Source organism: Thalassophryne amazonica, chromosome 6 (genome assembly GCF_902500255.1).
Source record: "Thalassophryne amazonica chromosome 6, fThaAma1.1, whole genome shotgun sequence".
Taxonomy (NCBI): domain Eukaryota; kingdom Metazoa; phylum Chordata; class Actinopteri; order Batrachoidiformes; family Batrachoididae; genus Thalassophryne; species Thalassophryne amazonica.
Window position 1 is genome coordinate 10,900,466 of NC_047108.1, and position 27,046 is coordinate 10,927,511.

At 41.4% G+C, this 27,046-nt stretch overlaps 1 protein-coding gene across 2 annotated transcripts in view; it reads left to right on the forward strand.

Annotated features, from left to right (window-relative positions):
* xpc (xeroderma pigmentosum, complementation group C) overlaps positions 1–20,975 on the forward strand; it is a 46,711-nt gene extending 25,736 nt beyond the window's left edge. For both annotated transcript variants that reach the window (XM_034171748.1, XM_034171749.1), the window contains 9 exons: positions 5,322–5,442; positions 5,576–5,665; positions 6,954–7,796; positions 9,780–9,940; positions 14,738–14,819; positions 15,032–15,163; positions 16,152–16,321; positions 16,408–16,501; positions 20,051–20,975. In XM_034171748.1, the coding sequence (XP_034027639.1) occupies positions 5,322–5,442; positions 5,576–5,665; positions 6,954–7,796; positions 9,780–9,940; positions 14,738–14,819; positions 15,032–15,163; positions 16,152–16,321; positions 16,408–16,501; positions 20,051–20,386 (2,029 nt within the window). In that variant the 3' untranslated portion in view covers positions 20,387–20,975. The remainder of the gene's footprint in view (positions 1–5,321; positions 5,443–5,575; positions 5,666–6,953; positions 7,797–9,779; positions 9,941–14,737; positions 14,820–15,031; positions 15,164–16,151; positions 16,322–16,407; positions 16,502–20,050) is intronic.
* The last annotated feature ends 6,071 nt before the right edge of the window (positions 20,976–27,046 follow it).

A 27,046-nucleotide genomic window follows, 5' to 3' on the forward strand; every position in this document is an offset into this window, starting at 1 on the left:
TGAGGATTTCTACCTGCAACATGTTACCTTAAATTCAGACTGTGTCACAATCTTAGTGGTGATAAAAACTTTTAATGATGAAAAGCCTCTGCATTGATGATTGAAATGCGTCACTACCACATTTCAGCACCTACCACAGGTGTAATACACCATCTTCTCTCGAGAAAATCCAAAATATCAGTTGCCCCCTAGTGGTTGGTTGCAGTAGAGTGCATTAAGCCACCTCCCTAATATCATAAAAGTAAATGTAAATACTTTTTTCTCAAAATTGGCTGTTTTCCATGGATATGAATCAGTTTAATCATAATGTTTGAATCTCATTAGATTATTTAGAAATTGGTGTGATCTAACCCGATGATGGTCAGATCGCTATGACAGCTAGTTAGGGCTCCTTCACACGTAAAATGAAGTTGGGCAAAAGAAGCAGGAACCGGCCGAAAATCCACAAACAACAAAAAAAAAAACAAAATAGAGAAATGCGAAACAATCCACCTGCTGTTGGGAGGGACACACGGTCAGACATGGCAATGGTTTTGTGCACATGCACAAACACAGTGCAAGCAGCTGGAACGGGTGGCACCACATCACACCGCTGCTGTGGGGGGGAACAAAAAAACACAGACCATAAAAAACCACCACAATTTCTAGTATTTAATCCCCTCATTGAGCGGACAATACAAGTTTGGTCCTTCTGTTCTTCTGTATATGACCCATGGTCATAGACGTCAAGTCATGAAATGACATGAATGAAGCAGTGTGCTCTTATCATGTCCACATCTACTGGCCCCACGCACGAGTCCAACCGGCGGCTCACCAAAGGACACCGTGTACTGTGGACCATAGCTCATGTGGGTGACGTGACATTCAAATTGCCAGCCGAGTGTACATAATCAAACAGTCCTTTTCACCTGGAACAGCCTGCCAATGTGGGCGCTGTGCGGCTGCTCTACCCCATTGCAAAGGCGATATATGTTTTTATGTATTTCCACGTGAGGACAGCAAGCACATGCATTCGCCTCACAGTGTAGAGTTGTAAGGTCATGTCCTTCACAACATAGTACGTGTTCTCCAGCTGTGATTTCCAGGTCCACAGATCTAAACAGCAGTGGCTTGCGTGCACACGCCCACTTTTTCTATTAGCGCACAGAACAAAGTGTCACTCTCAGTTTCTTTGCTCTGTGATTATTTATTTTAGTTATTTGTTATGTAATTGTGTATGTAGTTATTGTAGTATTTATTTATATACTTGTCCTGGCTGTGTTCTCTGTGTTTTTAATTTAACATGTCGTATGCACTGAGCCGTCATTTCCAGCTGTCAGTGAGTGGCTGACCGGTGATCAGCTGAGAGTCGCCTTGCTGTGCTATGTGCGCTCAGACGTGGCTGGCCGGTCCTCATGTGACCTTGTCTGTACATAATTATCAGCATGTCATGCAAGTATGCCCCCCCATGCCACGTGTTGCGGGAGGTGGGGGGTCAGGGGGCGCAACACACGCAGGCCACCTGTGTCTGTGTTGCTTGGTAATGGCACACTCGTGGGGCACTTAGACCAGGGGTTTTCAAAGTGTGGAAGAGTGAGCCCCCCCTCATAGTACAAATGAATAGCTCCACCATCCCCACGACACACATACACACAATTTCAACATCTTTGTTTTTTTTTTTTTTTTTGTTCTTTGACACATCTTAAATACATTTTAAGTTTTTAAGGAACTGTCTATGCATTTACACATTTTACAGCATTTGTAAACATTTTAAACATGTTTTTGAAGACCTTTCTATTCTTCTATTTTTACCTTTTGTCATATTTTAAACATCTCTGTGTTATGAAAGGTCTTTGGTATAACTAGCACATTTAACATAAATAATATCAATTTAACTTTTATACATATTTAGTCTCTCATCTACAGTGAGGCAAATAATTATTTGATCCACTGTCGATTTTTCCGAAGTTTTGTCAGTTTTCCCACCTACAAAGAATGTAGAGGTCTGTAATTTTTATCGTAGGTACACTTCAACTGTGAGAGACAGAATCTAAAAAAAAAAATCAGAAAATCACACTGTAATATTTTTAAATAATTAATTTGCATTTTATTGCATGAAATAAGTATTTGATCCACTATAAAAATAGACTTTAATATTTGGTACCGAAACCTTTGTTTGCAATTATAGAGATCAGACTTTTCCTGTAGTTCTTGACCAAGTTTTCACACACTGCAGCAGGGATTTTGGTCCACTCCTCCATACAGATCTTCAGATCTTTCAGGTTTGGAGTTTCAGCTCTCTCCAAAAATTTTCTATTGAGTTCAGGTCTGGAGACTGGCCGGGCCACTCCAGGACCTTGAAATGCTTCTTATGGAGCCCCTCCTTACTTGCCCTGGCCGTGTGTTTGAGGTCATTGTCATGCTGGAAGACCCAGCCATGACCCATCTTCAATGCTCTTACTGAGGGAAGGAGGTTGCTGCCAAAATCCATATTGACCCCATCCATCCTGACTTCAGTACGGTGCAGTCATCCTGTCCCCTTTGCAGAAAAGCACCCCCAAAAATGAGGTTTCCACCCCCATGCTTCATGGTTGGGATGGTTTTCTTGGGGTTGTTCTCATCCTCTAAACATGGTAAGTGGAAACACAGCGAGTGGAGTTGATGCCAAAAAGCTCTATTTTTGTCTCATCTGACCACATGACCTTCTCCCATGCCTCCTCTGGATCATCCAGATGGTCACTGGTGAACTTCAAATGGTCCTGGACATGTGCTGGCTTCAGCAGGGGGACCTTGCTGCCCTGCAGGATTTTAAACCATGACAGCATCATGTGTTACTTATGTAATCTTTGCAGCTGTGGTCCCAGCTCTCTTCAGATCATTGACAGGTCCTCCTGTGTTGTTCTGGACTTTCTCAGAATCATTCTTACCCTACGAGGTGAGATCTTGCATGGAGCCCAAAACCAGGGAAGACTGACAGTCATCTTGTGTTTCCTCCATTTTCTAATAACTGCGCCAACAGTTGCTGCCTTCTCACCAAGCTGCTTGCCTGTTGTCCTGTAGCCCATCCCAGCCTTGTGCAGGTCTACAATTTTGTCTCTGGTGTCCTTAGACAGCTCTTTGGTCTTGGCCATGGTGGACAGGTTGGAGTGTGATTGATTGTGTGGACAGATGTCTTGTACACAGTTCAGACAGGTGTAATTAATACAGGTAATGAGTGCAGAATAGGAGGGCTTCTTAAAGAAAAACTAACAGGTCTGTGAGAGCCAGAATTCTTGCTGGTTGGCAAGTGATCAAATACTTATTTCATGCAATAAAATGCAAATGACTCATTTAAAAATCAAACAATGTAATTTTTCAGATTTGTTTTTTTTTTTTTTTTTTTTTTAGATTCTGTCTCTCACAGTTGAAGTGTACCTACGATAAAACTTACAGACCTCTCCATTCTTTGTAGGTGGAAAACTTACAAAATCGACAGTGGATCAAATACTTATTTGCCTCACTGTAGTCTCAGTCTCATCTAGTTTCACCTTATGTTCAGTGTGAGCAATGAGTTTGGGTCTTTGACGTGCACAGGCGGCTGATGCAGGGATGCACTGTGGAGAGGATCACATGAAAATCATCCTCTACTTTCTTTCTTTCTTGATTGCCCCAAACTCTTGTGTCTTCATTGTCTTCTCACTTGGTAGATTTACGTACTAAAAATGTATGCATTTTGCTCCTGGCATGTTAGCTAACGGTGTTTTCTTTTTCCTTTTTTCTCCTTCTTTTGTGAGTTAACAGTATTTACAGTTATTTTGTTGCACCCCCTGTGGGGGGGGGCTCACAGTTTGAAAACCATTGGCTTAGACAGTTTTCACAGACAGCTCAAATGTGGTCACCTGCACTCTACTCTTGTGCAGGGAGCACGAATAGCCCTGCCTTTTCTAAGTGTCCAGCGAGTGGTGTTGGATGTTCATGTGTGGCCCTTGGAATTTGGCCGACACCTGTAGAGATGTGGGCACTCACAGGGCATTCGCTGCCTTTTGGCTGCTGGTGTCCGCGAATGGTTGTGGCAACAGCTGTACGAGGCATTTGTGGTGGCTCAGGTTTTTCACGAGTGGCATGCTGTTCCTCCTTCGTGCGCCTGTCGGCTTCAATCATGTTATGTGTGAAGGGGTTTTAAGATACGTCTAACTGAGAGACTCGCAAATATGCCACACCAGAATTACGTTTTCCCACGGCTGCCAAAAGCAGAGGGTCAAGATTTGACAACTTGGATGTAAAAGGATGTTTAACTGTTCATTTCTTCTTTTTGGCCAAAACCTCAACCTCCAATATGAACTGAGAAAATTTGAGGCCAAGTGTTAAGCAACTGGGATGAGAATCAGCACCTCCAATCTGAGACCATGGTCCTTTGTCAGAAAACGGTGGACTGTCCCCTCTCAGTCAGGGGAGAGTTACTGTCCCGAGTGGAGGAGTTTAAGTATCTTGGAGCATGAGATCGATAGAGCGATTAGGCCAGCGTCTGATGTTTTATGGACTTTGTACCGGAACGTCGTATTGAAGAAGGAGTTGAGCCAGAAAGCGAGGTTTTCAATTTACCAGTGGATTTACACTCTTATCTTCACCTATTGTCATAATCTTTAGGTAAAGGCCGAAAGAATAAGGTGGTGCAGATGAGATTCCTCCATCAAGTATTTGGGCCTACACCACTGGACAGGGTGAGAAGCTCGGCTATCCGGGAAGGACTCTGAGTAGAGCCCGTGGTTCTTTGTATCGAAAGGAGCCAGCTGAGGTGGTTTGTGCATTTGGTGAAGATGCTCCCTTGTTGTCTCCCTAGGGAGGTCTTCCATGCATGTCCAACTGGGAGGAGGCCCCAGGGAAGACCCATGACAAGTTGGAGGGATTATTTTTATTTATTTAAAGGACTTGGCCAACAATAAGGAAGCATGGGATGAGCTGCCTGGTGCGCTGCTACAGCGCCCGTACCTGAATAAGCAGCAGAAAATGAATGAACCTCAGCCACTTGGTGGATTTTCTTCATGGCATGTGATATTAGTGCCTTTTTCTGCTATGATGTTCATCATGTAAACAGTTTAAAAGTGGGTAAATTGTAAATGAATGGCCAAAACCATCACATTTAATGCTGTATATTTGAAAGTGGGTGTTCACTGCCCCCTAACGGTTGTATGGAGAACAAGAGATAGTCCTGACTGGTTGGTTGAGGCTCTCGTTGGGGGATATGAATCAGATCTAATTCAACTTGTTTGCCTTGAAATCCTCCTAGATTTATTGATTTTAACACTGCATTCGGTGAAGTTTTGCTAGATCCTTTGGGGTCTTTGTTTCTCTTTTTCTCTTAGGTTTCGAGCAACTTTCACCCTCAACCCGAGTCTTCCTCCTGACGATGGTACTGACCCCAGGGCTCTGCTGGAGCGGCGATTGGCCAGCCTGTCATTCAGAAACCACCAGGAAATGACTCATGTTTGTAGTTAGCCACATTATATATTTTTTTCATCTTCCTAAAGTATGGAACAGCCATAAGTCTGTATACAGAGGTAAAACCAAACTGGGCCATTCTTCTCATGTTTATGCGTGTTTTTTTTTTTTTTTACAGCTTTTCCTGTTGGTTCTGAGGTCTCTTCAGCTCTTTTGTCGATTGGTTCTGTCTCTGCAGCCGGTCCCTCTTAAACTCTCATCTAAAGAGGTATTGTCCTTCCATCCTTCACCATTAATCCATCGCTAGGCTATAGTTGGAAAAAGCTAAGTAATGTAGCCTACCTATCTATCTGCTCAAGTGAACCTGATATATATTCGGTTACTCCAAACTCCACCCATGTCTATAAACCACCAAAACAAAGGCAGCTCAGTCAGGTGCTAATGCGTCTCACCTAGCGCTTTCCAATGCAGCATAGCACCAGTGCATATGCAGTGTTGAGGACCCCAGTGGCTGGAGAAGGCCAGGGGGACGTCAGCGTTTCCCGTGGCTGTGCCAGATAGATGGCTTTAGAGATGTAGAACTTGACTGGTTGTGTACCTGTAAAGTTTTTTTCCAGGACTCAAGACAGTTTTGTGGTGTCGTAGATGCGGAACCAGTACCTGCTCCCACTTGACTTGACTTGACTGGATGCCCTTTCTGACATTTACCCTGACAACAGTTTTACCTGTTTGGGACCACGAGTAGTTTGGGGGTTTGATTGTCTCTCTCAAGGTCATTTCAGCATGAGCATTTGTTTTGTGGGCAACATTTTTAAATATTTCATCTTGTTATGGAGGATCTTTGGGTACTGCTGGAAGGACTTTATGTCAAATGAATGGTTACTTAGGGAGACTTGGACTACAAGTGTCACTTGTTTTGTGAGGCAACATCAGGTTTGAATTTGGGCCATGTGTTGCATTTCTCTGCTCATGGTCCAGCATACAGGTGCCTCATTGTTGAGGACCGCAGCAGCTGAAGAAGGCAAAGGACACGCCCGTGTTTCACCTCGATGCAGTAAGGAGATGGTTACCTTGTCACGGTGCCAATGGATCGGTATGCATGCATTAACTATTTTGTCAGTAATAAAAGTTCCTGAAATGATATACTTACAATGTAAAGTATATAGACAGCGAGTGGAGGAGCAGATGGAAGAAAAAGAAAAGAAAAAAGCTCAGACAGGAGAAAGAAGCGAAGGGTTGGCAGAATGTCACCCAGGTCTTTCATAGGCAAGGTGGGTCTGTTAGTGGCTCATGTGATGGAAAGTTCTGGAATGTTAGCCTGTTGTCTGAGGTTGTGGAGTTATGACGTCACTGGACAGAGGTGTTTGTTGGTGCTGAGATCTTTGTAGGTAAACATTTAACAAATTCATGCTTATGTTTTCTAATTTCCACATCAGCGCTATCAACTGTTCAGCCAAGGTTCTTGGGCTATCAGTGAAGTGCACCACCTCACCTTTTAACAGATGTTGGGGGAACAACAAAAAACATTAAACACTTTTTTGAACATTTCTCTCCAGAGCAAAAAGTTTAAAACATCGGCCGGGTCTACAACAAAGAATGACACAGATGAGGGACTCTGCGAGACCAGCCCCCATGAGTCAAAGGTCTCTCCTGGCACCAAGAGGCCACCCAGAGGGAGAAAGACCAAAGGGAACAGAGGAGGAAAGAAAGCCAAGAGGCAAAACATAAAGGAGGATGATGAGGAAGAGGAGAAGGTCATACCGACAGGACGGCAGAGGCCAAAGAACGCGAAACGACGCAGTGTTGCCTCAAAGGTCAGCTACAAAGAGGAGAGCAACAGTGAAGGAGAAGATGATGAGAGGCTTAGTGATGAAGAGGATTTTCAGGTGACAAATGAGGAGAACAGTGATGATTCAGATGGCGAGACTAAATCCACAAAGACAACAACGAGAAAAGCCAGAGTGTGCAAAAACCAAAGCACCCAGGCTCCAAAGAGAAGGAGCGATGGAGAGAACAAACAGGGAATGGATGAAGATGAAGAGATGGAGGACTTTGAAAAAGAGAACAGCAGAATAAAGCGAAGAAGTGGGAAAAAGAGGGAGGGGCCTGGAGATGATGAATGGCTGGAGGTGTATGTGGAAAAAATGTCTTCATGGGTTTGTGTTGATGTGGAACATGGCGTGGGGCTGCCCCACCTCTGCTTCCAGAATGCAACAGCACCGGTGACATATGTGGTGGCAGTGGATGGAAACGGGTTTATAAAAGACCTGGGCAGAAAATACGACCCTGCCTGGATGACGTGTTCCAGGAAGAGGCGTGTCAATGAAGACTGGTGGGAGGAAACACTTCAGCCATTTCTAGGACCAAAGGACGAGCGGGACAAGAAGGAGGATGAGGAGGTGAGACAGATGAGAATGAGTTATCATACAAAAATGTTTGAGTTCAGTGGTTGCGAATATTTAATGAGATGAAAGATGGAATGTTTTATTCACTTAACATTGTCTCCATGCAAACTCTAGCCTGCTAAAATGTCAGGAAAACAAACCAGTGCCTTTCAATATAAGCAATATTTGTCTTTTAAATTAAATAAATCATATTTCAAATAATTACACTGAATATGAATTTATACATGTTAGAACTGTATATGACAGCAGTATGTCATTCTGTTACTTCAATATACTTTAAAAATACAGTGATAGTCTGCTGACTGCTAAGCATGATCTGTACTGAAGTACTATGATCTTTACAGAAATCATAGAATAATTTGCTAATTGGAAAGCATCTGAAAACCCAGACGTCTGTACATAAGGCCAAGAATTTGAAAAGAAAGATTATCAATAGCTTCAAAGTTCCTGCCAAAACTAGGAAAGCAGAAGTGAGTGAAGGTTTAACAAGTTGATCCATTAATGTGCCATAAATACTCCTATTGTTATATTTGAATTGATACTGAGAATTATTATTTGTAAGTTTTTTTAATTGTCATTTCCTTTACTGTGTACTTTTCTGAGCCACAATATATATTTTTGGATTAAAGACAGGTAGCACAATACAAGTTCTGTGAAAAGACACATCTCTGGGGTAGAAAAATTACCTGACCCAACAAAAAAATGAATTTTTTTGGACCTTTTTGTTAGTGGGTAAATAGACCTGAAAATGCACCAGCATGCATTTGAGATTTCAAATTTTTATGTTGGGCAACCCCAAGACACCCACCCCCCCACCCCCCAGGACCTTTGGGCCTTCTGCCCTTGCCAAAATTTTTCAGTTTTTTTTTTTATTATTGCTCACTTTTATCACTGAGAAAAACATTTGGGCTTTTGGAAAGGGTGTCGTCATGCAGGTTGTCCAGCAGAGAGCACTCCAACAGCATTCTTTCCAGCATGTGCTGTCACATATGGCTGACAACCCCTTGATCACATTAGCTACAAGAGACAGAGGCAACGCAACCAGCTGCTATTTGTTTTCAATCACAGTGGGTGTTTTACAGCGACAAGACCAGTGGTCGCTGTTCCGCCAACTAGACAGGGCCAAAATAGAAAAAAAAAGTCAGTTTGATACAAATGCTAGGTGGTAGAACCCAGAGACTGCCAATCCGAGTGAAGGCATCGTGGCATACATTGGTTGCATGTTGGTTATATTGATACTTCTTTAAAATAAAGTTAATGTTTAAACTGTAAAACATTCTTTGTTATACGAGTTTGATTAAATGTTATGAACCATTGCCATTTTTATGTATCTCACTTACTCATCTTCAGCTACTTACTCCAGTTGAAGGTCATGGGGGGGGCTTGAGCCTATCCCAGCAGTCACGGGGTGTGTGTGGGGGGGGGTACCTCCTGGACAGGATGCCAGTCTGTCTCAGGACCACAAACAGACAAACACATTCACACTCACACCTATGGACAATTTAAAGTTTCCCATCCACCTAACCAACATGTCTTTGGGTGTGAGAGGAAGCTGGAGCACCCGGAGAGAACCCACACAAACATGGGGAGAACATGCAAATGCAGCAAAGAAAGGCCACAAGTGAGAATCGATCCCATAATTTTCTTGCTGTGAAACAACAGTGCTAACCACTAAGCCACCATGCTGCCCTTTTTATGTGCATATCAGTAGATATAATTTTTTTTTTTTTTTTTTTTTTGCACCCTAATATCCCCCCAAAAAAGCCCCTCTATATCACTCGGGCACTAAAGATTAATATTAAAGAGAAATTTTTAAAGTTGCTGCTCCCACGTGTTCAGTATTTGTCCATCTTGAACTTGTTTTTCCTGAATAAATGTAGCAGTCCAACATTGAAAAATAAAAATGTAACGCTCACTTTAACTCCTTTACACTTATTGGTGTCACGTGTCTTTTCGTTTTCTCTACGGTCCGTCCAGGTTCAGAATAAGCTTCTGAACAAAGCCCTGCCGATCTCCATAACGGAGTATAAGAACCACCCGATGTACGCCTTAAAGAGACACCTGCTCAAGTACGAAGCCATCTATCCCACCTCTGCAGCGGTGCTGGGATACTGCCGGGGAGAACCGGTCTACTCGAGGTCAGTGGCCCTGCCACGGTAACTATTTTTATTGGATGATGTGTTTTCTTATAAATAATTTCAAGCAATGGTAGCTTCATTTTAACACTGTTTTGTGTAACTGATAAAGCAGTTAAACCATTTCAAAGAATAATAAGCTTTTTATTTTTAAGAATATTCAGACAATGGAATTGGAATATGGAAAAAACATAAAAATATCCTAAATAAATAAAATGCAACTCTGTTCACCAAAAAAAAATGTGTGGTTATATAAACAATGGTGCTTTAAATCATGAAAGTACTGATAATATGTAAGTACACATTAATTTGCTCACCTTTTTCATTTGGTTTAAACACAAAAGATGTTACCATTGCAGTGGAGCTGTGTAATGCAGCTTTGAATCCAAGTTCATTTGGACTTATTCTAACGTTTTGGACAGTATTATACAGCCATTGAGGAAAAACACCTATTAGCATTAAAATAACACGTTATCTTCCCTTCACTTGCTTTGCTGTCACTCTGTGTGTGTGTGTGTGTGTGTGTGTGTGTGTGTGTGTGTGTGTGTGTGTGTGTGTGTGTGTGTGTGTGTGTGTGTGTGTGTGTGTGTGTGTGTTTTACTGGCCCCTTTTTTTTTTTTTTTTTTTTTTGAGCTTTTATCAAACCAAAACGAGGAGCTCCTCTAAAAACATGAAAACACTTAGGGTCTCCTTTAATAAGATCCCAGATAATGAGTGCTAAGTTAACTTACTTTGGCAATCCAAACTTTTGTGCGTTGGGCTGGAGACAGTTTTGTGGGTGATTTACTAAGAGTAAATGTGCATTTGATAGCAGGTGGTAATGTGACATAGCAGCAGTATATAAATAAGGATTTCTGTTCATTCTGTTTATTTATTTAGCACAAAATAAAACACACAAAATAATGTATATACATAAAACGAGAGAGAGAGAGAGAATACAATATAAATAAAGTGCAAGGGTGTGGTGGAAGCCAAAAGGCTTATAAAGAGTCCACTCGCAAACATTTTGCAACTTAATTGCCATTAGCATAAATTGAAATTAAATCAGTGACTTGCTGCTATTCCCCTTCATTACACACGAACAGTGTGACATAACTGAGCTTGTTCACACGCTGCCAGTAAAATTAAATTAAATTAAAAAGAAAGAATTGAAAAAAGCAAGACACTCACACAGGCCGCTTTGCACACAGCTCTCTTTATGTTCCACCAGTAGCACAATTATTCTCCAGCTTGGTAAAATACCATGGATGGAACATTAATTACATGTCTGAAATATTAATGGTTTGTTTGTTGTAATAGTCAATGCATGAGCATGTTCATGCACTGTGCGTCCTTTGCCTATAGGTGTGATGTCCCACACAGACTTCGTCTTCCACCTGTTATGCATGGAAACATTTATTCCTAAATAAACAAGAACAAAGTAAAGTTAAATATGCCTGACATTTCTAATGAATTATTTTGTTTAATTAATTCTGTGTAGCCTCTGTTCTGGAACAGCGTTCTCTCAAGTGCAGTAAGTTAACTCCACACACGATCATCACCCGCTAAATGTCCTTTTGACCTTGATAAATCTTGTTACGTGTGCAAACAACTCCTATTTGCATGTTTCCTCCCAGAATTGTGCGCAGTTGAGTGAACAAACCTCAACTTGCATATTCATAAAGTCAGACGTGCCAAATGGTCAATATACACCATTCAGTGCATTTGGCAGATGCAGTCCTTGCTACACGCTGGGTGTACGGTGCCCTCCAGAAGTATTGGAACATTTGGTATTTCACAAATTTTAATTTGTTCATACCATTTCAAATACAAATTATCTTCCTTAAATTCAAACTCAAAGCAAATCTCTACAATTTGATATAAATTAATTAAAAATATAAAAGGTAAGATGATGGGTTGCATAAGAAATGGAATGCTTTGGTATAATACCTGTAAATAGTCAGTTTTATTGTCAGTTTTCTTTAGACAAGTCAGGGGATGGATACAGTAGTGTTCAGAATAATAGTAGTGCTATATAACTAAAAAGATTAATCCTGGTTTTGAGTATATTTCTTATTGTTACATGGGAAACAAAGTACCAGTAGATTCAGTAGATTCTCATAAATCCAACAAGACCAAGCATTCATGATATGCGCACTCTTAAGGCTATGAAATTGGGCTATTAGAAAAAAAGTAGAAAAGGGGGTGTTCACAATAATAGTAGCATCTGCTGTTGACGCCACAAACTCAAAACTATTATGTTCAAACTGCTTTTTTAGCAATCCTGTGAATCACTAAACTAGTATTTAGTTGTATAACCACAGTTTTTCATGATTTCTTCACATCTGCGAGGCATTAATTTTGTTGGTTTGGAACCAAGATTTTGCTCATTTACTAGTGTGCTTGGGGTCATTGTCTTGTTGAAACACCCATTTCAAGAGCATGTCCTCTTCAGCATAAGGCAACATGACCTCTTCAAGTATTTTGACATATCCAAACTGATCCATGATACCTGGTATGCGATATATAGGCCCAACACCATAGTAGGAGAAACATGCCCATATCATGATGCTTGCACCACCATGCTTCACTGTCTTCACTGTGAACTGTGGCTTGAATTCAGAGTTTGGGGGTCCTCTCACAAACTGTCTGTGGCCCTTGGACCCAAAAAGAACAATTTTACTCTCAGTCCACAAAATATTCCTCCATTTCTCTTTAGGCCAGTTGATGTGTTCTTTGGCAAATTGTAACCTCTTCTGCACATGTCTTTTATTTAACAGAGGGACTTTGCTGGGGATTCTTGCAAATAAATTAGCTTCACACAGGCATCTTCTAACTGTCACAGCACTTACAGGTAACTCGAGACTGTCTTTGATCATCCTGGAGCTGATCAGTGGGTGAGCCTTTGCCATTCTGGTTATTCTTCTATCCATTTTGATGGTTGTTTTCCGTTTTCTTCCACGCGTCTGTTTTTTTTTTGTTTTGTTTTTTTTTGTCTATTTTAAAGCATTGGAGATCATTGTAGATGAACAGCCTATAATTTTTTTCCACCTGCGTATAGGTTTTCCTTTCTCCAATCAACTTTTTAATCAAACTACGCTGTTCTTCTGAACAATGTCTTGAACGTCCCATTTTCCTCAGGCTTTCAAAGAGAAAAGCATGTTCAACAGGTGCTGGCTTCATCCTTAAATAGGGGACACCTGATTCACACCTGTTTGTTCTACAAAATTGACGAACTCACTGACTGAATGCCACACTACTATTATTGTGAACACCCCCTTTTCTACTTTTTTTTTTTTTTACTAATAACCCAATTTCATAGCCTTAAGAGTGTACATATCATGAATGCTTGGTCTTGTTGGATTTGTGAGAATCTACTGAATCTACTGGTACCTTGTTTCCCATGTAACAATAAGAAATATACTCAAAACCTGGATTAATCTTTTTAGTCGCATAGCACTACTATTATTCTGAACACTACTATATATGAACATTATCAAGTCACCGAATATGTCTTGGACTTTATTTACATCAATTTTGAAGACATACAAACAGTATGACACTCTATGGTAAATCTGTGTGGAGCAGTACTGCATCAGATAACTGAAACAATCCTTCATAGCACCACATTTGGCACAAACACACCTTAGACATTATTCTTTTGAAAAACCAGACTGGCGACTTATTAATAAATGGAACCTTTTTGACTGTGTTGAATGTTTGGTCTTCAAGTAAAGGTCAAACAAGGTCAACGTCCATTGGATTCTACGACATGTGACATATGTTACCCCATAACATGATAATGAAGCATGATACATGGTCCAAATTATTCCTTTTTAAAACTCTGTTAACTCGAGTAATAATTTGCATCGCTTTTTACCAAAATTGGAGCAACTTTAACTTTTGACCCCTGTACAAACTGAAGCTGACCTTTGTCACCACTCTTGCCGTTTTTATCCCATAACTCCATAACATCCAGTCATAGATAGTCCAAACTATACCTTTTTGGAATCTTTATGATTAGACAAATAATGTAGTATAGTTTTTAACATGATTGGAGCATTTTTACTTTTTGACCCCCTGTGTAATTCTTCATTTGACCCCTACCTGACCACCAAATGAAAATTCAAGTGGCCAATCGTTTTTTTTTTTCAAAAGAGGAATGTCTTAGGAGGATTTGTGCTGAATTTGATGCTTGTATCACCATTTGCAGGATTCTGCTCTAAATACTCTTATCTGCTGCACTAAGACAGTACTCAAAAACTGAGCGACTGTGCAAGAAGTTGTCACAGGCTTCTGTGGCTGTGATTGGAGAAATTGTGCATAGTGCGTATTTTGCATTTTGTATCATCAGTTATACAGCTTCATGATGAAGTGGTTTTGAGGAGGATCTCTTTCACCAAAGCATCAAATCTAGGCTTGCATCTCAGATGTATCGTCTGGCAAATTGTAGCTGAACTTTCAGGTCTTCTGTTTCAGAAAATCCTACTCAGACAAATGATACGTGATGGTGATGTTGTTTATGTTTCTGTACAATGAGCACATAGAACGTTTGGAGTTACAGCTTTCCATTTTGTGCAACAGGTTGCAAAATCACTTAATCTTTTGTTTAAGTCCATTATTATCTACCAGTTACACCTTTTGTTCTTTCTGCTGTAAGAACTGGAGTTTAGTTTTGTTGTTGTTGTTGTTGTTCTAACAGCTACATGTGGATGTAGCCTTCAACCTGTGCAGGTAGCAGCTACCTCAGTTGAGTTAAACTGAGAGTTATAGTGAGGTGACATTAGTGCTGCACATCTGCCTCATGTTGTTTGTGTGTAGAGATTGTGTCCACACGCTGCACTCCAGAGACACGTGGCTGAAACAAGCTCGAACCGTCAGACTGGGAGAGGAGCCGTACAAGGTGAGAGAGTCCAGCCAGATGGAACCAGTGAATGTGATCGATGTTTGTATCATCATTTGTCCAAACGATTAACCAGTGAAGACTGCTGTTATTTAATTTATTTTTGGTTTATGTTTAATCTTTTCAACCATATGAAACACTGAATATACTCTGTGTGTGCGAAGTGATGTCAGAATGATGGCAGGCTGACTCTGTCTCACTGTGACTGACAGATGGTGAAGGGCTTCTCTAATCGCTCCCGAAAAGCTCGAATGATGTCAGAGCTGAAGGATGAGAACGACCTGCCCCTGTTCGGAGAATGGCAGACGGAACAGTACCAGCCCCCCGTCACTGTGAACGGGAAGGTGGGTGTGTGTGAAATGGGGGGGGTCGAAGTACTGTATTTTAAAAATACAGTCTGGAAAAATTTACTATTCTGGAATGATAAATATATGACCCACTATCATACAGTAGTAATGCTATGAGGGCTACACAGAAGAGTATATTATACTTTTGCCATGCAACAAGAACTTGAAACCGTTATTATTTTGAAATGTCATTGATTCACTGTTCAGTTTCCTTTTTTTCTGGAGTATAAATCAAGGATTTTTTTTTTACTAGTTTTGGAAGGTCTGCAGCGTATCTACAGAAATCACATCTTCACTAATAATAATACTAATAATAATAATAATAAATATATGGGACTTTCCCAGAAATCATGGAACTAAACAAAATAAATTCCAATAATAAAAGTACACTACATTAATGCACAAACATCCCAAATGAAAGAGCTGATTAAAAAACAAACAAACAAAAACAACTGGAATCACAGTTTTATTGTTGTTTCCACAGTGTGTGTCAGCAATCTGTGTCCATTTGCTGGTTTATTTTGTCTTAACCACATCAAGTAACATCCATTTTGTTGTAATATGAACATTTATTTGTCTATTTGCTTATTGTTCAAATTAAGTCAGTGTGTTAAGTAACAGCACAGGCTGTGGCGTGCACATGTAACACAGCGTTACTGTCCATTGTTAAACTCCCCCCATGGAAACGCTGTGTTACAAAGTCAGTTCTACAAGCAGAAAAAACATGTGACTTATATTGCAGAAGATATGGTAATTGACAGTAGTGATGCAAGCGATTAACATGTTTGCCCCCAGCAGTACCCCATTCTCCATGGTTATCTGGAATTGCGTCAGGAACAGCATCACGGCTAAAATGTGTACCAAATCAAAGTACTGATCCATATCAGTTTTGTTGTGGCAACCCTGAGTAAAACAGGAAACAACAAATTGTATTTTATTTCTTTAGTATCTTTCAGTATTTGTTTCTTCTGTGTGTCCCCTTCAGGTTCCTCGCAATGATTACGGCAACGTGTACCTGTATCAACCTTGTATGTTGCCGGTGGGATGTGTTCACCTCAGGTTGCCCAACCTGCACCGCGTGGCCAAGAAGCTCAACATTGATGCTGTACCTGCGGTCACTGGCTTCGACATACATAATGGATTCTCGCACGCTGTGTAAGATGAGTCTGGATATCATTCTGTCTTCTCATTGGTCACCACACTGTGGTTCAAGCAGGCATTAAATCATTTGTCTGTTTTAGGACTGATGGCTACGTTGTTTGTGAAGAGCATGAAGAGGTTCTCCGAGCTGCCTGGATTGAAGAACAACAAATCCAAAAGGAGAAGGAGAAAGAGGTGTGCTTGTTATCTTTTATGTGTTGGTTTTTAAACACAAGAACAATAGATCCTAGGAGGCTATTCCTTCAAGTTTTCCAGAGTATGAGTTGTAGTTTTCTTACAAGTTTGAAAAGTCCTGCGACTTGCACTCCAGTGCAACTTACATACAGAAAAATCACAGATTTGTTAATAATGTTAACCATTTATATAGGGCTTCCCCAGGAGCTGAAGCACTCAACAAAAGAAACTCCAATAATAAAAGTACACTACAACAGTACACAAATATCCCAAATTAAACAGCTGATGAATAAACAAGTGGACCCATGTTGTCATGTAGCATTTGTAATATATTATAGATAATTACCTTTGAGACAAGATTCCAAATGCATTCTCCACCGCACAACATGCACAAGACAACCCATAGCTGTAAATAATTTCTCTGTGATTCTGGGAGTGATGAGAGAATGGTTTCATCAGCTACGTTCTGAGAGAAAATGTGTCATCAGCTACAAAATGATATGGCACAGGCTTTATTTTATATAGCGTGTTGTCAAGCCGGACAAAGAGGGATGCATTGCCATGACAAATTGCGCGGAAGTGCAGGGATCAAACTCATGCACGTGTCAATTTGCCTTTATTCAGGAAGGAAAAGTTCTTATGTCACACACCATAAGCTTAGGGCTTCTTGCAAAAATCCACTCTTTAGTTCTCCATCTATGTTTTGTCTTTTGTAAAACTCGCCCCCAGAGAAACACTGTGCTAAAAAGTGAGTTCGCCATACAGAGAAAGGTGAAACATGCTCCGGAAAATATGGTCCTGGTGACGAAATGTACGCGATGTTGGGACTGACAGAGTGATTTTGAGCTGTGAGGGTAGAATGTGTGTTTAATTGAAATTCTATTCCGTTTTGGAGTCACTTTTTTAATCCAAATAAATAATCTGATTCAAGTGTGAGTGATGTGGTTGACGTCTCTTGTGGAAATGATCACTTATGATGTTGTCCCTTCTGCAGAGGCTTTTGTCTTGCCTCTGAATGGAGTCCAGTACAGTAAGATCATATGTTGTATCTCTGTCAAATAGTTCTACCAGCATTCATCATGAGACATTTGGGTGGTCCTCAGATCAGTTTCCTGATGATGGTTACTCCTCTTAATGTGATTTCTTTAAATTGTTGTACTGTTTCTCCTTGACATTGAAGAGGTGGATGTCTTGTAGCTTTGTCTCTTGCTCAGCTGATCACGAGAACTTTGGTTTTATTGGTATTAAAGAGGACAATCAGTTGGAAGTCCAGTTGGCTAACTTCTGAAGAGTTTCATCCACAGATCCTTTCCATGCTGCTCTATATTACAAACACAAAAGTGAAGAGTGCTGTCTTTGGCAAAAAGGCCAATACCATTTCAGATGTTATCTACATCCTGTCATGTCCATCAATCAGAGGTGGGTAGTAAGTCACCATCAAGTCACTCTCAAGTCATGAATCAGCAAGTCCCAAGTCAAGCCTGAAGTCATAATGACCACCAAGTCTTTGGCAGCTGACTTGAGACCTGACTTCAATCAATCAATCAACTTTTTTCTTATATAGCGCCAAATCACAACAAACAGTTGCCCCAAGGCGCAAAAGTATGCCATCTGTGCAAGTAGGTTCTTTTGGAGCAGTGATGTGCAAACCAGTCTTTAAGGACCCCCCAAGAGTAGTATGTCACTGGGCTGCGACTGTTGAAGAGTAGATGGACACAAATTTGCATCGAAGCACGTGAATTAGTGACAATTTTCACTTGGAATCATACTGAAATGATGACATGTTTGCCAACAAAGTGCTCAGGACGGCTGTGGGCTGCTGTTATGCTGATATTATGTAAAAAGAGGCTGTGGAAATACCTCCAGACTGTTACCACAGAAGGCAAAGCCCCGTAAAAAATAATAATAATAATACAATGTATAGCAAGGACAGGATGCAGCAGCAGGGTGTCACTCTGTTGGACATCATTCTACAAGCCGGTGACTGCGCTGTCATCAGACGAAACATCTACTCTTTTCTTGTTTTTGTTTTTCACTCCTCCATGGAGCCACACTAGGTTTGTTTTTATTATTTGTTATTATTTTATTAGTACTATTTACAGGGCTTTTCCTTCTATGGCTATAGTCTGGGGTATTTCCACAGCCTCTTTTCACATAATAGCAGCAGCCCCATCCTGAGCACTGAAAAACGTTTCATCATTTCATTGTGATTCCAAGTAAATATTGTCACTAATTCATGTTTTGTCGTAAATTTGTGTCTCCTGCTTCTCGCCAACAGTCACAGCCCAGTGAGATACTACCCTAACCAACCCTGCTCTGCCACAAGATGATTAGCTCATTCAGGTGTACAATCAATCACGTACTAACAGGCATCTGAATGAGCTAATTAGCTGATGTCCAGGGTGATCTGTCTAACTGTCCCTGAATGATTGATTGTATTGTACCAAGGCAAGCTACACTGGGTCCGGCTACATCAGAAATGTGAGCACTGTAACCTCTGCCGTGGTGCACATGCCCCATCCTGAAATGTGTTTAAAAAAAAAAAAAAAAAAAACATAATTTCTGACTTTGCTACTTTTTGTGGTTCTGATGAAAAATGTGTGATATCTATAGGTTCTTGTAAAGGCATCTTGGCACTTGCACAAATTTGATTCCTGTACTGGCATGCAATCTTGCATGCCAGTGAGTAAACTCGTCATAAACTCTGCGTGAACTGTGGGTGTCTGCATGCCAGTGCACAAAGAAAATTTTGAAATGTTCATTATTTCTGGCACACAATAATTTCATGCCACTTGCGTGAACTAGTCTTGAACGTTGCTCAACCTATTCAAAAACACTACGTGTCATCGCGCGCAGGGCATCTGATCCTGAAATTAGATTATGAGGAGATGTTACCTCTATAATAAACATAACTTTACAGATACATTATCTAACTCATAAGAAGGAATGAAAATGCAACTGTTTAACCAACCCATTACAATACATATAAATAATTACCTTTGAGATAAGATTCCAAATGTATTCTCCACCGCACGACGTGCACGAGAGAACCTGCAGCTGGAGATAATTTCTCTGTCATTCTGGGAGCGATGAGAGAATGATTTCATCAGCCAAGTTCTGAGAGCAAATGTGTCATCAGCTATGAAATGATTATTTTATATAGCGTGGTGTCAAGTGGGACAAAGTGGGCTACATTGGCACGACAAATAAAATTTGTGCAAGTGTCAAGGTGCCTTAACAAACACTGTTTCCTTATTTGCATTTTTTTTTATCCCAAACTCCCATTGTGCATTGCAGCACAATTCCCTTTGTTCACTGTTGTTAGATAATACTGCTAATTTCTCCAAAAATATTAGTCCTGTCAACTTTCCGTTTTCGCAGCATTCATCCTTGACCCAAAATACTTAAGCATACCAAATGGAAAATGTCAGTTCTCCGTAGTTCCCCCGTGATCGAAGCCATACACACGCACACACAGAGGCCACTTGACATTTATAATATAGATATTCTAAGCGAGAAAATTTAATCTCATCTGTTTTCATTTCACAGAAGCGTGAAAAGAGGGTGATAGCCAACTGGACCGTTCTGGTGAAGGGGCTTCTGATCCGAGAAAGACTTAAAAAGCGCTACGGCAAGAAAACTCAGGGGTCTCGGAGTCAGATTTCCAGTAAAGACTCTGAAATGGGACCCAATGGGCTTTCTTCTGATGAGGAAGTGGATGAAGGTGGAAGTCCTGAAGATAAGTCAGCATCTGACACTCTGGCCTTGTCTTGGCCACAAAACAAACAAGTGAAGGAAGACTCTGGGACCACGAGTGGACTGAAAAAGACGAGGAGAGAGAAGAAAGGACAGGAAAAACACTTGTTCCCCTTTGAGAAAACATGATGTTTGTGATCCAAAACTCAGAGCTGTTTGAAGTGAGAATGCTCCTCTTTGACGTGGAGGAATGAGGATCCAGACACAGCAGAGTCTTCTGAGTACTTAAAACCACTTTAAATCAAGATTCAGCAAATGCTTTTAAGGTGGATTCCATACCACCAAGTTTGTTTAGTCTAATTTGAAAGCCAAACCACTTGGTTTCAAACACAATTGGTTGTCACAACGGCTCAGGCCTGAAATCATCTGAGCCTCAGTCTGGATCTGGATTGGCGTTTTTAATGGGTTTCGGTAATTGGGAAGCCACTTTTTCTGGAGATGGGTCTTCAAATCACTTGAGCTTTTTACTCACAGGAGAGCAACAATGTGTCTGCAAATTTGAGATGAGCTGGTTCTGGATCCAGACCTGGAATCTGCGATATTTTATTGAGTTTTTACCATCAGAAGACATTTTTTAAACCCTTTTTGTTGGCCCCCATCTCTTGTAATATTGCTTCAATCCAGCTGATATATTTTTTACACCATAGTGTTCAATTCTTCTCTGAGATCTAGGAGAACCAGACCTTAATTCTGAAATGTTTGAAACTCATTTTTACCACTGATGGATGGAGCTGCTGTCAACATATTTCCCACTTTCTTTGCTTCTGATTGACTTTAAAAAATATCAAAGTTAGGTGTCACCACAGCTCAGTGCTTCTCAAACATCTGTCATATGTAGACCCAGATCTGGATTCTGCTGCTTTATATAATGGGTGTTTAGGTTTTTAGGGCTTTTGGCGGGGGGACGGGGGGTGCACAACTGCATATTGCTGCATTGCATTTTGTGATTTTCTCTCCTTTCTTCTCTGAACTCATGTACTGTATCATGAGTTTGTTTTGCACCCAAGTGGAGATGAAAACAGAAATGAAACCTGCAGAGTGACACGGTCCAGTGGAAAACACTGTAAATATCAAATCCAGATATGTGTACAGAAAAAATGTGTACAGAATTATGTTTGGGTTTTTTTTTTTTTTTTTTTTTTTTTGGTTTAGAGACAGCGAGAGAGAGAAAGAATTGTATTGTGAATGTGTAAACAGCGAAGCGTCCTTAAAGTTTCATATCTGTGTTAAACGTTGAATGAGGAACCACTTGTTGACATGTTACCAGGTGTTTTATCTGATCTTTTCCACCGTTTGGATCTGTTTCTCAATTAAACTGGGGTCTTCTGTTTGTGCTCACTGTACTTGATACCAGCTGTTTCATACTTTTCTTTTTGTGATTAAATGACAACTCTCAAATAAAGAAAACATGGGGTTGCATTGCTATAGCCTAACCTGGGTATACGTAAATCTGCGCTCTTGTGGATCTAATATTTGGACATTGACAGTCATTTGTAGCTGTTGTCACAGAAAGGTTTGCATCTAAACCACGGAACTGTGAAAGAATAGGTGTATGGGGTTTGATCCAAATCTGCATTGTTTGTCCAATTACATTTGATCCTTTACAAAGAAAGTGAACACAGCATGTTGCTCAGTGGGATGAGGAGTTAGGCTGCCACTAGCATACCTTCCGGGGAGAGTCGCAGACTCTGACCCAGTTCATGTTACAGAATCCAGAGAAAAACACCGGCATTAATTAGAGCGGGACTGATATATCAGTTGGCCAATAATATTGGCCAATATGAGTCTTTCACCAAAATATCTGTATGGCATGTAGTGAAAATAAGTTAAAACAATATTTTATTAAATTGGAAATTTAATTAAATACCGCGAAAGGGGCACCACTTCCTTAGAAGCGCAGGAAATTGATGTTATGATTGATATTAATCCGTCTTTAATTTGAAAGTCATGAATGTCACAAAATTCTACACACAATTCCCCATAATGATAATGTGAAAAAGTGTTTTTGTTTGTTTTTTTTAGATTTTTGCAAATTTATTAAAAAATTTAAAAACTAAGAAATCACATGTACATAATTGTACACAGTTTTTGCCATGAAGCTCAGGTGCATCCTGTCATTGAGCTCAGGTGCATCCTGTTTCCACTGATCATCCTTGAGATATTTCTACAGCTTAATTGGAGACCACCTGGGGAAAATTCAGTTGATTGGACACAATTTGGAAAGACACACACCTGTCTACATATAAGGTCCCACAGTTAACAGCCAAAGCACAAACCAAGCATGAAGTCAAAGTAATTGTCTGTAGACCTCCGAGACAGTATTGTCTTGAAGCACAAACCTGGGGAAGGGAACAGAAACATTTCTACTGCTTTGAAGGTCCCAATGAGCACAGTGGCCTCCATCATCCATACATGGAAGAAGTTTGGATCCACCAGGACTCTTCCTAGAGCTGGCCACCCGTCTAAACTGAGCGATCAGGTGGAAAGACCTTAGTCAGGGAGGTGACCAAGAACCCGATGATCACTCTGTCAGAGCTCCAGCATTCCTTTGTGGAGAGAGGAGAACCTTTCAGAAGGACAACCATCTCTGCAGCAATTCACCAATCAGGCCTGTATGGGAGACTGGCCAGATGGAATCCGCTCCTTAGTAAAAGGCACATGGTAACCCACCTGCAGTTTGGCAAAAGGCACCTGAAGGACTCTCAGACCATGAGAAAATTCTCTGGTCTGAGACAAAGATTAAACTTTGGCGTGAATGCCAGGCATCATGTTTGGAGGAAACCAGGCACCATCCCTACAGTGAAGCATGGTTGTGGCAGCATCATGCTGTGGGGATGTTTTTCAGCAGCAGGAACTGGGAGACTAGTCAGGATTGAGGGAAAGATGGATGCAGCAATGTACAGAGACATCCTGGATGAAAACCTGCTCCAGAGTGCTCTTGATCTCAGACTGGAGCAACAGTTCATCTTTCAGCAGGACGATGAGCCTAAACACACAGCCAAGATATCAAAGGAGTTGCTTCAGGACAACTCTGAATGTCCTTGAGTGGCCCAGCCAGAGCCCAGACCTTGAACATCTCTGGAGAGATCTGAAAATTTCTGTGCACCGACGCTCCCATCCAACCTGATGGAGCTTGAGAGGTGCTGCAAAGAGGAATGGGCGAAACTCCCCAAAGATAGGTGCTCCAAGCTTGTGGCATCATATTCAAGAAGAATGTATTTCCTACCAAAGGTGCATCAACAAAGTTTTGAGTAATGGGTGTGAATACTTTTTTTATTTTTCAGATATTTGCACAAATTTAAAAAAGAAAATTCATGTTGTCATTATAGTGTTATGAGCAGAATTTTGAGGGGAAAAAATGAATTTACTCCATTTTGGAATTATGCTGTAACATAAAAAAAATGTGGAAAAGTGAAGCGCTGTGAATACTCTCCGGACGCAATGTAGGTTTTTTTTTGTTTTGTTTTTTTTAATACTGAGCCGATATGTTGAGACGTGAAAACGAAAGAACGAGGTACTAAATATAGAAGAAAATTAAACAAAGCCACTTTGCATCACTGACAGTAAAGACTGTCAGAACATTTGAAGGTTCATTTGGATCCTTTGAATCGGGTGCAATCAATCAATCAAATCAATCAATTTTTTATATAGCGCCGAATCACAACAAACAGTTGCTCCAAGGCGCTTTATATTGTAAGGCAAGGCCATACAATAATTATGTAAAACCCCAACGGTCAAAACGACCCCCTGTGAGCAAGCACTTGGCTACAGTGGGAAGGAAAAACTCCCTTTTAACAGGAAGAAACCTCCAGCAGAACCAGGCTCAGGGAGGGGCAGTCTTCTGCTGGGACTGGTTGGGGCTGAGGGAGAGAACCAGGAAAAAGACATGCTGTGGAGGGGAGCAGAGATCGATCACTAATGATTAAATGCAGAGTGGTGCATACAGAGCAAAAGGAGAAAGAAACAGTGCATCATGGGAACCCCCCAGCAGTCTACGTCTATAGCAGCATAACTAAGGGATGGTTCAGGGTCACCTGATCCAGCCCTAACTATAAGCTTTAGCAAAAAGGAAAGTTTTAAGCCTAATCTTAAAAGTAGAGAGGGTGTCTGTCTCCCTGATCTGAATTGGGAGCTGGTTCCACAGGAGAGGAGCCTGAAAGCTGAAGGCTCTGCCTCCCATTCTACTCTTACAAACCCTAGGAACTACAAGTAAGCCTGCAGTCTGAGAGCGAAGCAATGAAGAGGTTCACTCCAGTCCGGTTTCCTGATTGGCCGTTTGCTGGTCTCCTTTGATCAACCTGTGTTGGGTTAAACCTAGATTTCTATTTACTCACTAGATGGAGGACCGCAGTGATCCGCTCATTCGCTGGCTGCTGCCAGAGCGCCACCATCTTGGTTGGCGTCTGATAGCCAGACATGAATAGAAATCGATGGGCATGATCAGTATTTTCATGGATAAATCTGCATTTTCCGAGCTATTTCTGTGCTCTTACATTTATTCAAACTCAGTCCCGCATTTGTGCAGCCAACATTTGTCAAAACAAATACAGAAGAGGATCAGACTGTTTATATAATAGACATCAGGGGACCAGCGTCAGGGGGATACAATTCCTGGCAGGGATACTTTGACATGACACCAGCCACTTATGTCGGTACTGACGATTTCCCCGTCAGTGTTTGATAACTCCGATCGTGTGCGCGCCACTCCAGCAGGATCTGAAAGCACTACATTGGAATATGGAGTATATCATAGAGAAATTAATATCATTCATGTATATTCTTATATTAGTAGCAGAATATCAATCAATCAATTTTTTTATATAGCGCCAAATCACAACAAACAGTTGCCCCAAGGCGCTTTATATTGTAAGGCAAGGCAAAGCTTCTGACATCAGCTTGTTGTCAATTTGTTGTATAGTTCCAGTTGAACACACACACTTTTCTTCTTCTGTTTAAAGGGTGATGGTAACCTGCCTCCTTTCTCTTAATTTGTCCAAACAATCCAAAAAGTGTCTTCACACTTGACCTGGTCTGAGACCACCTCATTTGGTCCAGACCAGGGTACAAGGCAGTTTTCACACCTGCTATTTTGGTTCAGAACACATTGAAAACTCCAAACTAGGTGGGTGTGAAAGCACAAGTAATGTGGTCAAATAACACCTAAACTCTGTGTGCTGTGGTATACACCTGATGTAACAGATGTAATACTGGACCTGATTGTATTTTTGTGGGTTCAGACCCGGACAACCAATATGTAGGGTTGGATTCCAGGTGTGAACTTAGACTACCTGTCTGTATCTTTGGACACTGGTGACAGTGGCAGAGAATAGGTCACTGGACAAACTGCTGGACATTATGGACGATGCCAGTCACCCTCTGCACACCATCATCAGCAACCAGAGGAGCCTCTACAGCAGGGGTGGCCACGTTCGGTTCCCGATAGCCACATTCCTGACACTCTTAGTTGTCTCCCTGCTCCAACACACCTGAATCCAGTGAAAGGCGCCTTTCATTGGATTCAGGTGTGTTGGAGCAGGGAGACAACTAAGAGTGTCAGGAATGTGGCTCTCGGGAACCGAACTTGGCCACCCCTGCTCTACAGCCACAGACTGCACCTTCCCAACACCAGGATCAACAGACTGAAAAACTCCTCTGTCCCTCAGGCCATCAGACTGTACAACTCCTCACTCAGGGGGAGGAGGAGTAATGGGAAGACAGAGGACAGGAATGAGAGGAACAGTAGTAGTAGCCAGTGAACCACTATTGATCAGTATGTCTGGTATTTATGTTATGTACTTATATTTATATTTACAAACTGTTTTTCTTTTTTACTTTCACTTTTGATACTCGGTGTGCTTCTTACCCTGTGTGCTGCTATACAATGCTGCTGGAGCCTCAGTTTCCCTGAGGGAGTCCTCCCAAGGGATCAGTAAAGTTCTATCTCATCTAATCTAAGACACTTCCTGTACACTGTGCCAGTGAACCCAGCTGTAGATGCGTATCGACCTTGGCTGGGGGAGTAACCTGTGATGAACTGATTTCTTGTCCAGAGTGAGGCTCTTTTGGACAACAGCAAGTCAAACTTGTTCTTGTCTAGCCCAGGACGTGGTGATGGCAGTGGTGTTGCTCAGCATGCACATCATCCTCTGGACCTTGGCACAAGTCTCCTCCTCCAGCCACAGTGGGCAGCTGGTGGCTGATGCCCACCTTAAATCTTGTTGGACACCAGTCCACAAACTGGACATTGCACTTATGCTTGATGGCTTTGATGGTGGCACTCACATCTTTGGGCATCACATCATGTCTCACGTTCTGTTCGCACTCTGCACCGCTTTCTTCAGGTTCTGGTCACAGTCCTACCACCTGCAGAAGTTTTTGGACGACTCTGCCATTGTCGGCTGCATCGGCAGTGACCAGGAGGCTGAGTACAGGAGTGTGGTGAACAGGTTTGTGGACTCAACCATCTGCATCTCAACATATCTAAGAGGAAGGAGCTGGTGGTGTTGTGTGTTGGGGGGTGTGGCTGGACATTTTGGTGTTCTTTTCTTTTCTTTGCTCTCCAGGTGGCATGAGAACTGATTTGTCTGTGGAAAAGGTGCTGACTGAAGAGTCCTTCACCCTCATCAACATCATGTGCAGCACCTGTGGATGGTGCTCACATGCAACCTTAAAGACTTTCAGCTGAAGCAGATAATTAGATGGCGTTCTGCATTTAAGCCATGTGTGATTCAAGCAGAATTGCCGGGAACTCGACCTTGTGATGTTCGTTTGTGAGACGCTGAGGACCGC